At 41.3% G+C, this 17,353-nt stretch overlaps 1 protein-coding gene across 2 annotated transcripts in view; it reads right to left on the reverse strand.

Moving 5' to 3' along the window:
• NET1 (neuroepithelial cell transforming 1) overlaps nt 1–17,353 on the reverse strand; it is a 62,380-nt gene that overhangs the window by 10,704 nt on the left and 34,323 nt on the right. The window contains exon 1 of one of the 2 annotated variants that reach the window (XM_025445179.3): nt 2,637–2,896. The exons of the other annotated variant lie outside the window; for it this stretch is intronic. Coding sequence (XP_025300964.1) covers nt 2,637–2,729 — 93 coding nt within the window. The 5' untranslated portion in view covers nt 2,730–2,896. Of the gene's footprint in view, nt 1–2,636; nt 2,897–17,353 lie in introns of those variants that run through there. 2 annotated transcript variants of the gene reach the window in all.

A 17,353-nucleotide genomic window follows, 5' to 3' on the forward strand; every position in this document is an offset into this window, starting at 1 on the left:
ATCACACAGAGAAAACTTCTGTGGCAACGTGATATGGGTTAGGCATTCATCTATTACAGGGTCACTTTAATAATTGGAACAAAAATTTCTTTTAAAAACACAGGTTAGGATTCAGCCTATGTCAGCTACAACCAAATGGAGTTTGTCTTTAGAGGTCCAGATGAACCATCTGAATGCTCTAGGTTTGGTTATTAAGAACCTAGACATCTGCCCTGCACCAAAACTATTTCAAACACAAAGTTTTTCAAGAACTGGTATTACACTCATATCTGCCAAGACGCACAGTGTTTGGAGGTGATGAGTGGAGTAGGGTAGGAGTCTACCTGCCTCACCATCACTCAAAATAAGGCTTACAAAATGGTTTTGTTGCTGCTGTTATTTCTGCTCTGGAGTGCGGCTAACAGTGCCATGGTGAATACATAAAGCTTAAAGAGCCAGTGCAGATGGTGAAACTATACACTCTCCTCAAAAGACACTGAACATCTATGAGAATAAACAAGGAATACCAACGAATTTTCCATACACAGGAACTTTCTCCTGTAGCCAATCTCTTACCAGGGCCAAAGTTCACAGACATGGAAATATACTCCAATACCTCTAATGTAAATTTATGTTGTTTATTTAATTTTTTTTTATTTAGATTAGGTTTTAACTAGACTTTCTAGTTTAGCCAGGCAATCACATGCATTATTTTAGGATATCTGCTTTTAGACAGTTTTCAATTTATTTTACTAATCCAGTTGAAAACAGAAAACTGTTAAGATGGATTTTATTTATTTTTTTAAAAATATTTTATTTATTTATTCATGACAGACACACACTGAGAGAGGCAGAGACACAGGCAGAAGGAGAAGCGGGCTCCATGCAGGGAGCCCAACGTGGGACTGGATCCCGGGGTCCCAGGGTCTCCAGGATCACGCCCTGGGCTGAAGGCAGACACTAAGCCGCTGAGCCACCCAGGTGTCCCAAGATGGATTTTAATTCTTTTACTGGAATGTACTTTGCACATAACAACAAAAACAGAAAAGTTCTGTTGTGAATGCAGTTGTTTCTGATAAAAAGGTTTTTTTCTCCTAATGACATCATGAAAGAGGATATGCTAGGAGAGTCTCTTCTATAGTTAACCAAAACAAGACACTTAAAATAAATAAATAAACAAACACCAGTACAGGGGCGCCTTGCTGGCTTGTTCAGCAGAACGTGCGCCTCCTGATCTTGGGGTTGTTTGAGCCTCACGTTGAGTGTAGAGTTTACTTAAAAAAAAAAAAATTAAATCTTAGTTAAAAAGAAAAAAAATCTATATATCTGGGTTTATCTGTTTGGGTTACGGGATGAACTATTTGGTAAGAACTTGAAAATAAGAAAAACAAAAAGAAAAAATTGTTTATAGAAAGATAAAAGAGTTATGATTATACAGGATTTCTTCCCTTTCTACTTAGAAACAATCAAATTTAGTCATTTATTTTAGGTTCTTATTGCTAGTACTAAAAACTTGACAACATTCCCAGTGCTTTAAATCCTTGGAATAAAGATATTCCAGAAACATGGCCAGTGCCAGATACCAATGGAAAAGGACTAGTTTTTGATGGTCCAAAAAATGATCAGTTTCAGTATTTATACTGATAATCACGTATGACTTGCCCTAAAGGAAATGCTTACACATTTTGAGAGAACTGAAACATGAAAGGAAAAACCAAAACCAAACAAAAACAAAATCCAAAACTAAACTATACCAAATGAAAGCGTAAGTCCTAGAGATGGCAGCTATTTTAACTACCAAAAGGCGTGTGTATGTATAATACGCGGCCTTACCGAGGTATACAACAAGCTGCACATATTTAAAATGTATAATCAGGTAAGTTTTGATGCAAGTGTAAAGCCACAAAACTATCACCACAATCCAGATTAAGAAGTCTGTAGTTAATTGAACACAGGAACACTATTTCTAACCCGTAAGTGATAATGTAGTATATACCGTAGGGTACTTATTTATAGTAAGCAGTATAAATAGAATATCCACACAGTATTAAATATCAACTGTCAAAATTAAGTAAAATGGCACAAAAATCACTTATTTTGATAAATGTTCATAACGACTTTTAAAAACCACGATGACTTTAGACAAAGGAGGGGAGAACTACTTAACTAATGATTTGATGGTTTAAACATTTTAACATATTTTTCTTTCCAAAAAAAAGTTACACACGATAAACTTACTAGATGCGCAAAGAAAAATAAAAACCAGCGCTGGGTGAGAGCATTTTAGTTGCCATTTGCTCCCGAGCGTGAACCTGCACGGAAGGTTTTCTTATGTTCCTTTTAGCCCACAGGCAGGTCCTCAGACGAGGAACATTAGTCCACGTTAAGAAGAACAAAGTGCGAAGCACGGGAGACGTGACCAACGTAACCAACTGGAGCAGCCTACACACTCAGCCTGCCCTGTCCGTATCAGTGTCGCTCCGGGCAAACCTGCCCGTGCAGGGTTCCCACAGCTCCACCGCGGAGCCGTTCACCTGCAGAGGGCTCCGAGTCCTGCATTTATTTCAACGCTCCGTCAAAAGTGGGGTTCGGGGCGACCGTGAACAAGCCGAGACCTCGGGCCAGCGCGGGGCCATCGAAGGCTGCGGCTGCCTTACCTCTTGCTCTCGGAAGGACGGATGACTAACATCCAGGACCCGGATCGTCCTCTTGATGGGCAGGAGACCTCCGACCTCGTCATGAGCCACCATGCTTCCCCCGCGCCCCTGCAGACCGTCAGCTGGAAGGGAGCCGAGCCGCCCTACGGCGACGCACCGCCGGCGCGCAGACCTCCCCTCCCTGCACGCGGCCCCCCCGCGGCCATGGGCCCCGCCGCTCCGTTCCCTGCCGGCCCCGCCGCTCCCGCCGCTGCCGCCGCCGACTGCAACTCCCGCGGCCGCAGCCAGAACCACCCAGCCCGCGGGGCCTGCGGGGGCGGGGCCTGCGGGGGGCGGGGCCTGCGGGGGGCGGGGCCTGCGGGCACGTGACCGCGCCTACCGACAGCCCGGCACACCTAGGCTCCCGCTGGCCCTGCAGGAGAAAGCTTTCCAAGTTTGGCATTTCTACTTGGAGACGAGCAGGCTCAAGGAAACCTTAGGGGGTCTTCCTCCCTTAAGAAGCATTCCGGAAGGGAAACTAATTGCCTATCTAGGTTACCTACTCTAGAACTCAGTCCCCGGGACAGTTTTCTTTCAAACCCTAGCAACTCGGGACGAACTCAGTTGTGGACAGCTTGGCTCCAAGTAAGAAAACTGCGTGTATGTACCGAAGAGAAGCCCGACTAGGCAAGGAGCTTTCAGTGCCAGCGCACCGACCCCCGCGAGGGCCCGCCCACCTGAGGTCACCCCACCACGCGGCTGTGGGGGAAGAACTGCCCTCCCTTGGATTGCAAAGGCAGCACTCTGGACACTTACAGGCTTTAAAAACTTGGTATCTGTGTAAGAGGTGTTTCACAACATATACACAAAAAAGGTGATTTCTAATAACAGGATTCTTTTCCGAATAACTCCTCTTGATATAGTCCTAAAAGAGTCAAAAGGCCGCCGTAAGAAGTCTTGTACTTTACAGGTAGAGAAATGAGGTTCAGGGAGGTGAAGTAACTGGCCCAAGTTATGCATTAGTGACAGTCTCTAAATTCTTTCCTCTCTAGAAAAACACCACTTATGTTGGTTTGGTAGGCCTGCTAAAAAGCAGATTTTCTTCCTCAACAGAACATACTGTATTCTATTTTGAAAGGCAGGATTTTATCTTAACTACTATGAATGATGTCAGTAATTTGCAAAAAAAAATTCTGTTCTCAGAATTTATTAGGATCAGAGAAATCTGAGAAGTGTATGTAGAAGGCCTTATTCCAGGTACTGTGGATGATATAAAAAATAGGTTTCATATCTGCTCCTAAAGTGTTAATAAACCACTGTGTAAAAAGTAGGCTACACAAAGAGTTAACTCATAAGAAGCAGCTCTTGAAAATTCCAAGTAAGTTATACAGCTAGCTAATAAGTGCCATAGGAGTTCAGGAGGAGAAGTGGCTTCTAGCAGTCCTCTGAGGAGAAATGGGACTGGGAAAGGGGAAAGGGTAGGCTTTCCCAAAAGAGCATGAAGAAGTAAACTCACAGATTGCGATCATGGACTGTGGGTAAGATAGATGAGCAGAGGATTATACTGAGCAGGTGAGAGATTCCAAATGGAAGTTAGGTTATAAGCTGGTCTTTCAGATGGTTTGAAAGATGACTGGAAATACAGTGCAAGAATCACAATCAGGTATCAAGAACTTGGCCTGAGGTAGGGACCGTGGGAAAGGAAAAGGATATGTACAAGGGCCAACACATCAAGAAGTCAAAGATGCCTACAATGTTAAAGTTAGGAGGGATTACCGTTAATACACATAAAGAAATAAGCAAGAATGACCTCTGAAAGAGAATTCTGAGTTTCATTTTTAGATCTACTGAGGTGGTGGAAGAACGTAAAATTGAAAATCCTGAGCTAATACTTGAAGATGCTGGACAAGAACCTGGAAGAGGCCAGAGGGCAGATTTAGACTGGGGAGCCATATACACAGGGACTAGAGTGGAAGCTAGGAGTGAATGAGATGCTTAGGAGAGAAAATCTGGACAAGAACAAGGATCTAACTTTGGAGAGATGCCAAGGGAAAAAGACTTTTGCAAAAGGAAAAGTCAGCAGAAAAGAAACAGCAAGATACCAAAGGAAGAAAAGGTATTGCTTACAGCAGAAAGGTTAAGAAGGGTAAGAAAAGGCCCATGGTTTGAGTGACTCTAAGTTTAATGAGGACCTGGAGTGTGCTAGTTCAGTGAAATCAAGAAAGAAGATAAACTAAGGAGGCTGGAGAGTGAATAGAGCAGAATAAATATGGGGCACAGGCTATTTATAACAAGTTACTAAGGTTTGTGGGAGAGAGTAACTCCTTACAGGAAGCATCAATGCTGCTGTTCTATAAATGCCAATGTATTTTGTATTCAAGATGAAGGCAATTCATCTTTTTGCTCGGAGACTTAAAAAAAAAAAAAAATAAGAATGGTGACTGGTTGGATCTCATGATCTATTCTGACCACACCTGGTCATACATTTCATGGATATGGTTGGCCTCAAGGGTGGCTGTGTGCAGAAGACAGTACTATATAGCAGGTAAGAACAGTTCTTACAGGTAAAAACACTGACCTGCTCAAGCCCTCAGAAAGAGGTGAGGCTACAACCCAGGAGTCTGGTTTAGTTTCACTGGTTCAAAAATGATGCAAGTAAGGCCAGTTGTTGATGGCCACTGAGCTTCCTAAGGGAATACAGGCCTTACACTCAGGGAGTGTAGGAAGAAGCTGCCAGTGTGACCTCATGGGTCTGTTACCTGACATCTCTTTTCACTGTTTTTCTATTTAGTTCTGATAGAGGTAAGGCCAAGATAATGAGGAGGGAGATTCCTGTCATTTCTCCCTGGTAGTTGAGGACCCAAGAGGTAAACAGAAGTCTTATAAAAATTGAAAGCCTACAGGAGCCACATAGGGTTTAATGGTGATAGTCATGGCACAAAAATTCCAGCTCACCAATCCTAAAATCTTCGTTTCCTTTTGAGTGTTCAGGGGTATGGTCTAAATATAATTTAGGCAACTGTAGATAGCATCTAAAAAAGCAATAATGAACACAGGATGTTCAATGAGCACCCTGAGTAATGAGCCTAAGAGGATTCCGACGCTAACAATGCTCCATAAAATCACAAGGCTGAAAAGGTCCTTGAGGTCATTAGTCTTCCTTCTCCTCCTCCATCTTCTTAGGAGGAAACTGAGCACCAGTAAAACAAGAAAAGGGAAATTTGTGTCCTTACCCCAGGATCGGAGCTTCATGCTTGGCCAGCTTTATGAAGTTTGTGTTATTAATTAGCACCATTTTACAAATGGAGGAGCTGGGCCTCAGATAGTCTAAGAAACTTGTCCGAAATTGCAGAGTTAACTAGGAGCTGGACAGGCCTGAGTCTGGTCTACCGACTCCCGTCACAGCACACCTTCCTGCTGAGATGGGCAGCACAGCACCGCCTGCAGCATGCTCAGTGTGCACTTGATGCGTGGTCAATGCCGGCCTCCTTCAGGGAATTGGGTCTCCTGGTCTCAGGCTAGTGTTTGTGAAATAAACGTGAATGCTTTGCAGAGAAGGAAATCATGAAACAATTGAGAGATGAGTTGCCTCATAGTCTTTCATAATGAGGCAGGTAAGTAAAAAGATAATAAAATAGTTCCAACTGCTTCAATTTTAGAGGAGATCCTATTTCAATCGTTTAATGTTATTCCCAGCTTATTAAAGCATGACTTGTACGTATTACTAATCACATAACTGAAGCACAGATTGGGTGTCTTTTCTCTGTGTAAAAAATCTAAAATTTATAAACTTAAAAACTGAGTTTTCTAGAAATAATGCAGCTCTGTAAGAGACCAGTTTTTGGTGAAAATACGGGTTTCCAAAGACCAGTTATAGTTGTAACCTCTGTTTTTCTGCTTGTATGGAGCCCTCAATGCTTTCTTTCCTAAAATATGAAGAAGGTAAAAAGAGGGAACATTGCTTCCCTTCTATAGAGAAAGGCTACTTAACCTTTTTTCCTCCTTTTAAGATGAAATCAAAATTCTAGAATTTAGATAAACTAGAGCTAAAGAATAATCATTACTTTTTTTTGGTCTGGATACTATTTATTTTTATTTACTTTTGTCTGGAGTAATAAGCAATTGGAGATTGGGCCAGGAAAGCCCTAGTATGGGAAAGAGAAAACAAACTCTTAGCTCTCCGCTGCCCTCTGCAGGTAATACTGTGAAATGCAATTGCCAACCTACTTTTTTCTCCGTTTCGGCTCAGGTCAGGATCTCCTGGTTGTTAGATCAGTCCCACAGGCTCTGTGGGGCTCAGTGAGGAGTCTGGTTTCTCTCTGCCCACCCCCACTCCGGAAATAAATAAATCTTTGAAACAAAACAACAAAAAGGCAGTTACATTTGGACTAGATGCACATGAAAGAAGTTGGTAATAAAGTTATATGTAGATTTGAGAGTCTTTTAAAAGATTTTTATTTATTTATGAGAGAGAGCTCTGTGCCAAGAGCAAGAATGAGCATGGAAAGTGGGAGATGGAGAAGCAGATTCCTTGCTGAGCAGGGAGCTGGGTGGTTGGATCCCAGAACCCTGAGATCATAACCTGAACTAAAGGCAGACACTTAATGACTGAGCCACCCAGGTGCCCTATGGATCTGAGTTTTACAAAATTATTTGGATTAAAAACCTGATGGTCTCCAAGCTTTACTAAGAGCTTGGTTTGGAAAAAGATCAATCGAGATCTTTTACTATTAGAAAGACTATAAACAGGGGTGCCTGGGTGGCTCAGTGGTTGAGCGCCTGCCTTTTGCTCAGGGGGTGATCCTGGGGTCCTGGTACTGAGTCCTGCATTGGGGTCCCCGCAGGGAGTCTGCTCCTTCGTCTGCCTGTGTCTCTGCCTCTCTCTCTGCATCTCACGAATAAATAAATAAAACCTTAAAAAAAAAAAAAAAAGGAAAGACTATAAACAGAATACCTGAGAGGCTAAGAAGCTTGGTATTAGCAAAACCAGAGTTCTTTTTCCAATAACACAAACAGCAAATAAAATGGGGTATTGGTGCTATTAGTGGTGACTTTTATCTCAAGTACAGAGGATAGCAAGTAACACCCAGGATAATGTAAGATCACTTACACTTGCAAAGTAAGATGCCGAATGGGATTTTTCTCATTTGTCCCTGAAACTCAGCTAAGGCCCGAACCTTAAGACAAATGGTACTATGTCCTGTGCCCAGCCTATTTCCTCAGCCCACTTTTACTTCAATTGTTGCTACAGCAACCAGCTGTACTCGGCAGTTCTTGCTCCCCACTTTGGGCTTCCTGAAGGGAGTGTAGTATTTACACAGGAAGCCTGAGACTGTAAGACTAACATCCTACAGGTGAGCCACTGACTAATGGAGCACCGGGGCTGGTCGATAAGTGCTCCCTCTTCAGTCCTTCGACAAGACAATTCTGTGATGTATCTTACAAGGCTCTTCAGGAGGTTCTGGCAAAAACGAGCCTCAGCTGCCCAGTGGTGACCAGCTTAAATGCAGGCACTTGGTATTAGCTACTTTCTTCTGTTTCAATTCCCCATTCCCTGGAACCACATCTCAAAATGTCTCAGGCTGATTTCTGAAAGGAATCCAGCTAGGACACTGACACTGATACTGGCCCTAGAGACTAGACATACAGAACAAGATTCTGGAAAAAGGGTAATGAGGTCTATAGTTGCTGATCGGTACAGATGGCGTTAAGCAATGGCCCACAGAGCAGTTGTGGCATAGGAAAAACATCCTATCGGAACTGCAAAGGTTGTAGAATTGGTGGTCTTCTCTTAACTGTTTCAAAGGCTTTGAAAAAGCAGCTGGTAACTTTCATAATGTTCTCAGTGTCATTACGGTGAGAAGGGGCAAGTGGGAGCCCCTGAAATTCTATCCCCTATCCCAGAGTCAAGATGATGAATGGAAGCAATATTGCACACCAAGGGAAAATGCAGAGATAGTCACCAAAATTACAGTGGGCAGGAATGACAGTCTCCAGTACATTTTCATCCAATTAATTCATGGGGCTCCTACAATGAGATGGACCACGATGGCCAACAGTGGACTACTGTGAATTTAACTGAAGTGGTAGCTTTAATCTCAGCTGTTGGGTAAGATGCAGATCTTTTATTGGAACAGATCAAGACATCCTCTGGCATTTGATAATATGGCTATTGATCTGGCCCGTGTGTTCTTTCCAATTCACATTAGTGAGGAGGATCAAAAGTAGTTGGCTTTTATGATGGGAAGGACAGAAGTTTCTATTTCATGTCCTGAGGCTATTAACTTTTCTCTTCCGTCAGAGTCCTAAAGGACCTTCCTATCCACAGAACATATTAGTTTAGTAAACTGACAACATCGTTCAAACAGAACTTGGTGGGCAGGAGATGGCAAGTATTCTGGACACCCTAGGAAGTCAAATGAAAATCCGTGAAAATCCTGGGGCTCTCACATTAGAAGAGTTTTAATCAGTCCAATGGCCTGAGACTTTCTGAGATCTCTCCTCCAAGGTGAAGAACAAGTTGTTGTACCTTGCATTCCCTAGCACTAGGAAGGACTTTACCTGTATCTGGAAGTTTTGCTTTGACCCATTAATGGAGTAACCTAAAATGCTTTGAATGGAATCTGGAGCAAAAGAAGTCTCCGTAGCAGGTCTAGGCTGTGGTGCAAGCTGTCCTGCTGCTCAAACCATGTGACCCAGCCTATCTGATAAAGCCTGAGGTCTCTATGGTAGACAAAGATGCTGTGTGATATCTCTGGCAAAGCCAGGAAAAGAATTGCAATGCAGGTCCTTAGGGTTCTGAAACTAGGCTATGCTTTTCCACGGCAGGAAATCACTTGCTGTTTGAGCAGCAGCTCATGTGCTAGCAGCTCTATTACAGAATGAGGACCTGCCCATGGAACATCATGTGATTAATGTAATCAGAGCTGTCCAAAATGAACAGGGTCAAGCCTACTAAGTCACGAGGTTGGGCAGGTACAATGGCAATCATTTATATGATGGAAATGGTCTATGTGGAGTTAGGCCTGAACAACACCAAAAGGCCTAAGTAAATCACATAAAAAGATGTCCCCAACTGTCCCAGTACACTGATATTACACCTTCAAGCCTTCAGTTGTTGGTGGTGAGTTCTTGATAACCAACTGATAGAGGAGAAAAACTTCCCCTGGTTCCTGGGTAGATTAGCTTCATCTGTTGTTATAAGCACTACTACAGACTCCCTACTGCAATGCAGTGCCATTTAGGGATAATCTTGAAGGAGAAGGGTACAGGGAAACAATTCCAGCAGGCAGAGCTACAGGCAGTTGTCCAATTTATACAGGAGAAAGGGCAGGAAATACAGATATATACAGGCTCCTGAGAAGTAGTGAATAGCTTGGCTAATTGCTCAGGGCTTGGAAGGAGCAAGATTAAAACAAGGCTGAGAATTTGGAAAGCAGCATATAAATGGACCTATGGAGTGTGCACAACGCGAGAGGATCTTTGTCTCCTGTTATCAAGAATACAAAGGTACTAGTACCTTGGAAGCATCAGGTAAAAACAATGATTTATCCTGTGCATATCAACAAGTCTCTCTCCTAAACCATCACAGTGCTAATGGAAGAGGCCCACAGAGTGCGGCTGTAGCACGGGTATGAAGGGTATGTGCAGGTCCACCAGCAGAGCCCTCTTTTACCAAGACTGACTTAACCACTGCCACTGATGAATGCCCAACCTGTCAGCAGCTAGAAATCTGGCCAGATAGTCCCATTCTCTGGGCAGACTTGGCAGCTAATTGATTACATCAGACCCTATTTCTAAGAGTGGGCAGTGGTTCACACCTGCTGCAATGGACACCTCCACTGGACGTTGAATTTCCTGGTCTATCTTCAGGGCCCCTGCCAGCACCATCCTCTAAGGGCTTGTATAGTGCCTGCTCTACTTGCATGGGATCCTAAACAAGTGGGTCAGACTTCAGAACCCACTTTATAGCAAAGGAGTTACAGCAATGGAAAGATAATCACTTGATCCATGGGTTCCTCCATATTCCCCATTATCCAGAAGTAGACACCTTAACTGAATGACGTAATTGTTTATTAAAGATTTAGCTACTGCAGCAGCTCAGTTAAAATTCTGCAGTGTTGGAACACTGTCCTTCAGAATGTGGTCTTGTGAAATAACCTATATATGGTGCTATGTCCTCAACAGCTATCATACTTGGTCCTAGGAATCAAGGGGTGGAAGTAGAACTGATCCCTCTCATCATCACTCCCAGATGTGGTGCTTCCCAGTTACAACCTGCTCTGTAGCCACCAAGGCTCAAAAAAGGCAAACTAGGAGGTCAGACCCCTCAAGGATGAAGGTGGAGCAGGCAACTCAGACTCTGAAGTGCTGGCCAAGGGTGAAGGAACGCTATCACAGTAGTGGAGGAGTAAGATGCTCATCATTTAGGGATTTGTGTAGCAGCAGACACTGTAGCTTGTTGCTCTGTATCTGCTTGTTGCAGAGTTGGTAGCTGGCCACTACCTAGAAGCCTCTGTGACAGACGGGATTTAAAGGAGTCTATGAGCACATCTCCACAGTACAGAGTGTACACAATCAAACAGCATTTGTATCCTCCTCCTCCTCCTCCTCACATTCCCTAACCCTACCCTTTGATTAGTTGTACTACAAATCAATCTTTCTGCTCCAGGGCTTCTTGAATGCTTTATGAATATACAACCTACAAAAATACTAGGGTGCATATATCCTACAGGGAACCTGGACCAACAGATGAACTGTTTCTTCTCTGCCTGTGAGGATGCTCTATGTGACTCCTCAGAGGCCTAGCTGCCAAACCAACAAATCGCCCTGGAACTTACTTTTCCTCATTTTCCCAGTCCCTTATGTCCCCCAAATAAAGAATCTACATAAAAGCCTCATCTCATGTTCTACTTTCTGGGGGAAACGTAGACTAAGACCCCCGTATTTTTTTTTTTTTAAAGATTCGTTTATATGAGAGACACAGACTGAGAGAGAGGCAGAGACACAGGCAGAGGGAGAAGCAGGCTCCTCACAGGGAGCCCGATGTGAGACTCGATCCCGGATCCTGGGATCACAACCTGAGCCAAAGGCAGGCGCCCAACCGCTGAGCCACCCAGGTGTCCCATTATTATTATTATTTTTTTAGATTTATTTAAGAGAGAGAGAGAGAGAACACACACAAGGGGGGTAGGCAGGGGCAGAGGGAGAGGGAGAAGCTGACCTGCTGAGCAGAGAGCCTGATGTGAGCCTTGATCCCAGGACCCGAAGATCATGACCTGAGCCGAAGGCAGACAGACACTTAACCTACTCAGTCACCCAGGAGCCCCAAGACACCCATATTTCTAGTTCAATGAGTTATGAGCAAGTGGCACCAGCCACTAGCTCAGGGTGAGACAAACCTATTTTGGGTGGTGGAAGAGGAGGAGGAAAATGTCTTTCAATTACAGCTTTCCTGCAAGACTTACTCATGAGCATCTGATCAGAGAATGAACCATTCATGCCCACAGTAGCCATCTCCAATTCAGCAGAAAAGGACTCAGAAATAAAACTGTTGGTGTGGGGCCTATAGTTTGCCTGGAAAGAAACTGTTCTCTCTTCTCTCCAAGCTTTCCTTCCCTTAGGGACTTTCAAGAGGAGAGAGAGCCAACATGGCACTGAGCCCACATGAATGTCTGGTTCCTCTAGTACAAAGAGCAGAGGTGAGATTGAGGGCATAGTCTTGCTGGGGTGGCTGCACCCGGGTGGGCAAACAACAGCACGTACTGAAGGGTACATGGTATGCTACTTGCTAGAGGACATCCAAAAGACATGGCTCATCTTGCAATAAACTATCATCACTACCTTGAGGAGTTTGACAGGAATGGATCCCTCATTAGCAGGATTTGGTGGAGCCATTACTCATTCTCGCTGATCCCATAGAGGATGAGATAGAACAGAAGTTACAAACCAACACCGAAAGGATTGTAATCTCATCCAGTAAGGTAAAGAGACTCTTTCCTATTTCTCCTTTCACCCTTGGAGGAATCTGGGTCTCAAAAAGGTGGGAAGGAGATGCATGCAATAAACAGAATACAAATCTCTTCTACAAATTTCTAGGTTTGCAGACAGATACAATCTGGAGACAGATATGCCTCCACTTCATGAGGGCGAAGACTATATTTTGTTCTCTGAGTGTCTAGCACACAGAAGGAGCTCAGTAATACAAGAATGAATGAATGAAGACCAAATATGCTGAGGAGTGGATAAAAAGAGCTATGAATCAAATTTGAGATTAAAATTTTATCATAAATACAGAAAACAGAAATGGTTATACAATTTGTACAAGGTCACACTAATAGTTACACACGTGGGTTGAGTCCAAAACTTTGCAACTTCTAAACAATCTTTACTGGCCCTAGCATAATTTCATTTGGTTAATGGTTTATTTTATATTAGTTAACAAAGCAAATAGAGGGAGATGTTAAAAGAAATAGAAGTAGTATTCTCAGAAAGGTAATAGAGGGAAGTACATTAATGAAAATAAAGACTATTATGGGAAAACAAAAAATTAGAGATCTTGGAAATAAAATTGTCAAAATTTTATTTATTACCAAAATAGAAATGTAAATAGGCTAACTAGCAGAATAGACACTAATGAGGAATTAGCAAGCTAGAAAATGAAGTTGGGGAATAGCATACAAGATTAAAGAGATGGAAAGAAAAAAAGAGTTAGTAAACATAAAATAATTCCAGATTTTCTGGATTCTTCCTGAGTTCTAAAAGCTACAACCAGAGTAAGAGGATGAAAATAATCTGAAAACAAAAAATTTTACAAGGCATTTCTAAAAACAAATGTATGTAATTCTTTGCAATTAGAAGGTCCAAAATATGCCAAACAGGATTAACAAAAAAATTAATGAAAAATATTAAATAAATGATCCTATCAAAAGATAAAAACAAGAGACAAAAAAAAAAAAAAAACCAACCCAAACCCTACAAGCTGTGATGAAATACACATAAAATTTACAATTTTAACTATTTTTGAATATTTTATTTATTTGAGAGTGAGCGAGAGAACATGAGTGGGGGGAGGTACAGAACAAGGAGGAGATGCAGACTCCCTGCTGAGCAGGTACTCCCTCCCCCATCATGACCTGAGCCTAAGGCAGATGCTTAACCAAATAGGCCTGTCAGGCACCCCCCACTTTAACCATTTTGAAGGGTAAAGTACAGTAAGTAGGGCTCAGAAGGATTAAGTGCACTCACACCATTGTGCAACCATCACTACCACCATCTTCCTTCCCAAACAGAAACCCTATACACATTACTGTGCCTCTGGTAACCACTATTCTGTTCTGCTTCTATGAATTGGACTATTCTAGGTACTTCATATAAACAAACTCATACAACACTTGTCCTTTTGTGTCTGGTTTATTTTGTTTAACATAATGTTTTCAGGGTTCATCTGTGTTGTAGCATGTAATCAATTCCTCTTTAAAGTTGAATATTCCATTGGATGTATGTATCACATCTTGTTTATCCATGAGGAAGTTTCTTTCTATTCCTAGTTTGTTGGCTATTTTTTTTTTAATCACAAAAGAGTGCTGGATTTTGTCTTATGTTTTTTTCTGCATCAATTGAAACGATCATGAGGTTTTCTCGTCCTGAATTCTGTTAATGTAGGGTTATTACATTGGTTTTCATTTATTGAACCATCCTTGCATCCTGGGAATCAATCTCAGTTGGTCTCAGTGTATAATCCTATTATCATGCTGAATCCACTTTGCAAGTATCTTCTGGAAGACTTCTGCATCAAAACTTATAAGGGAATAAAGGATATTGGTCTATAGTTTTCCTGTAGTATCTTTGGCTTTGGTATCAGGGTATTGTTGGCCTCTTCAATTTTTTGGAAGAATCTGAGAAGGACTGGTGTTAATTCTACTTTAAATGTTGGGTAGAATTCACCAATGAAGTCATCTGGTCCATGGCTTTTCTTTTTTGGGAGGTGTTTTGATTACTTATTCAATCTCTTTAATAGTTATAGGTCTATTCAGATTGTCTCCATGATTCAGTCTTGGTAGGTTTCTAGGAATCTGTCCTCCTCATCTAGGTCATACAATCTGTTAGCATAAAATTGTTCACAGTTCTCTCTCATAACCCTTTTTATTTCTGCAAATTGGTAGTGATGTCTTTATTTTCATTTCATTTTCATTTATTTCATTTCATTTCTTTAGGTCAATTTACCTAAAGATTTGTTGGTTTTATCTTTTCAAAGAACCATATTTTAGTTTCATTGATTTTTCTCTATTGTTGTTCTATTCCCTTTTTAATTTAATGCCCATCAAATCTTTACTTTTTCCCTCCTCCTGCTAGCTTTGAGTTTAGCTTGTTCATCTTTTTCTAGTTCCTTAAAGTGTGAAAATAGGTTGCTCATTTGAGATCTTTTTTTTGAGAGAGAGAAAGAGAGTGCATGCACGCAAGCAGGGGTTTGGGGGAAAGGGAGAGAGAGAAAGTTAAGCAGGCTCCAAGTCCAGAGTAGAACCCAGTGTGGGTCTTGATCTCACAACCCTCATGACTGAGCCAAAATCAAGAGTTGGACACTTAACCAACTGAGCCATTCAAGTGCCCCAAGATCTTTCTTCCTTTTTAATATAAGAGTTTAGAGCTATAAATTTCCCTCTTAGCACTGCTTTTGCCGCATCCCACTAGTTTGGTATGTTTTGTTATGTCTTCATTTCCATTTGTCTTAAAGTATTTTCTGATTTTCTTTGTGATTTTTTTTCTTTGACCCACTGGTTGTCCAATACTGTGTTGTTTAATTTCTACATAGTTGTGAATTTTTCACATACATTATTATACATAATATAGTAGTAAGGTAATCTGATACGAGATAGTGCTAAAATTTTCCTTCTATTATTTCTAGTTTCATTCCATTGTGATTACAAAAATATTTTATTTTTGTAATCACAATGCAATTTTGTAATTTCAATCTTTTCCAATTGATTAAGGCTTTATATGGTCTATCTTGGAGAATGTTCTACATGCACTTGAGAAAAATGTATATTCTGCTCGTTTTGGATAGTGTTCTATAGATGTCAGGTCCAATTGGTTTACGGTGGTGTTCAAGTCTTCTATTCCCTTATTAACTTTCTGTCCGGTTGTCTATCACAACAGTGGCAAAAATTTAAAACATTAAAAACATTCAGGGTTGAGAAGAATGCAGAGATATGTTTTCATAAACTGATGAAGACGTATAAATTTGTCAAACTACTGGAAGGCAAGTGAACAATATTATCAAAATTGAAACTTGTAACCCAGCATTTCTACCTCGATATCTGTATTAGAGACACAACAATGGTTCCTCTGTATACAAGAAGACACACTGTGGCATTATTTTTAAATTTTTTTTAAAGATTTTATTTTTTATTTATTTAACAGAGAGCGCAAGCACAAGCAGGGAGAGCAGTAGAGGGAGAAGAGATGCACGCTCCTCGCGGAGAAGGGAGCCTCCTGTGTGGCTTGATCCCAGCACACTGGGATCACGACCTGAGCTGAAGGTAGGTGCTTAACTGACTGAGCCACCCAAGCACCTCTGCAGCATTATTTTTAAAGTGAAAAAAATGGAAAAGATATTAAAGGGCCATTCTTTAAGGACTGGTTAAATAAATTATGGTACTTTATACTATGGAACAGGAATATGGCAACCAAAGAATAAGGTAGCTTTATATGGTATTGATAAGACATAAAGAGAAAAAAGCAAGCTATAACACATGTATAGTAAGATCATATATAGGTAACCATTATATACATTGCGTGAAAGTACTTAAATAAACAGAAAGGAACCTGGAACACATCAAATAGTAACTGGCTACTTCACAGGATGAAGGTGATACAAGGAAACTTAAAAAAAAATATTTAATTTTGAACAAGGACAATACATTCTTGTATTACTTTTATAACTGAAAAGTAGATACAAGCATTTAAATGCACATAGTCTAGGAATGATTCACAGAGGTCTAGGAATGATTAAGCATAAGGATAAATAACTCTGGATACTTCAGTGGCTTCTTAGAGCATTATCAGGAGTAATTGTTTTATGTTTAACTTTTATGTTTTTGGCTAAGAAGAACCATTGTCTTGTATCTATCCTCTGTTCCTCTTAACTTTCATTACTTGTGCCAGCAGTTGGCTTCATTTTCTGGACCTGTGTCCCACAGAAATAATATTTTATTATATTATCTTACAGGGCAACCAGCAGAGACCATAAGTTACATCAAAATGGAAGAAGGGGGAGCAGTAAGTTAGCCTTATTCATAAGATAAGCCACTAGGGGCTCCTGGGTGACACAGTGGGTTAAGCCTCCAACTCTTAGTTTCAGCTCAGGTCTTGATCTCTGGGTTGGTGAGAACCAGCCCTGCATCAGGCTCTCTGCTCAGTACAGAGACTGTGTGAAGACTCTTTCTCCCTCTGCCCCTCCCCCTGCTCTCTCTAAATAAATCTTTAAAAAATATAATAAGCCACTAGTTTTAGCATGCCAGCGAGCTTCAAATTATTCAAATCTGTGCCTCAGAAAAATCACCAATTACCTGTCATGGTTCTAAGAGGTGGGTTTGTCAAAAGTGAGATTTTATTAAGCCAGGAACTGACAAAAGAGTATTATAATTCTAAACAATCACAAATGTTTTTAAAATCATTTATTAGGAATAATATATATAACTCATTATGTTTAATCTAAAAGTTACAGTATACAAATACTC

Source organism: Canis lupus, chromosome 2 (assembly GCF_003254725.2).
Source record: "Canis lupus dingo isolate Sandy chromosome 2, ASM325472v2, whole genome shotgun sequence".
NCBI lineage: Eukaryota > Metazoa > Chordata > Mammalia > Carnivora > Canidae > Canis > Canis lupus.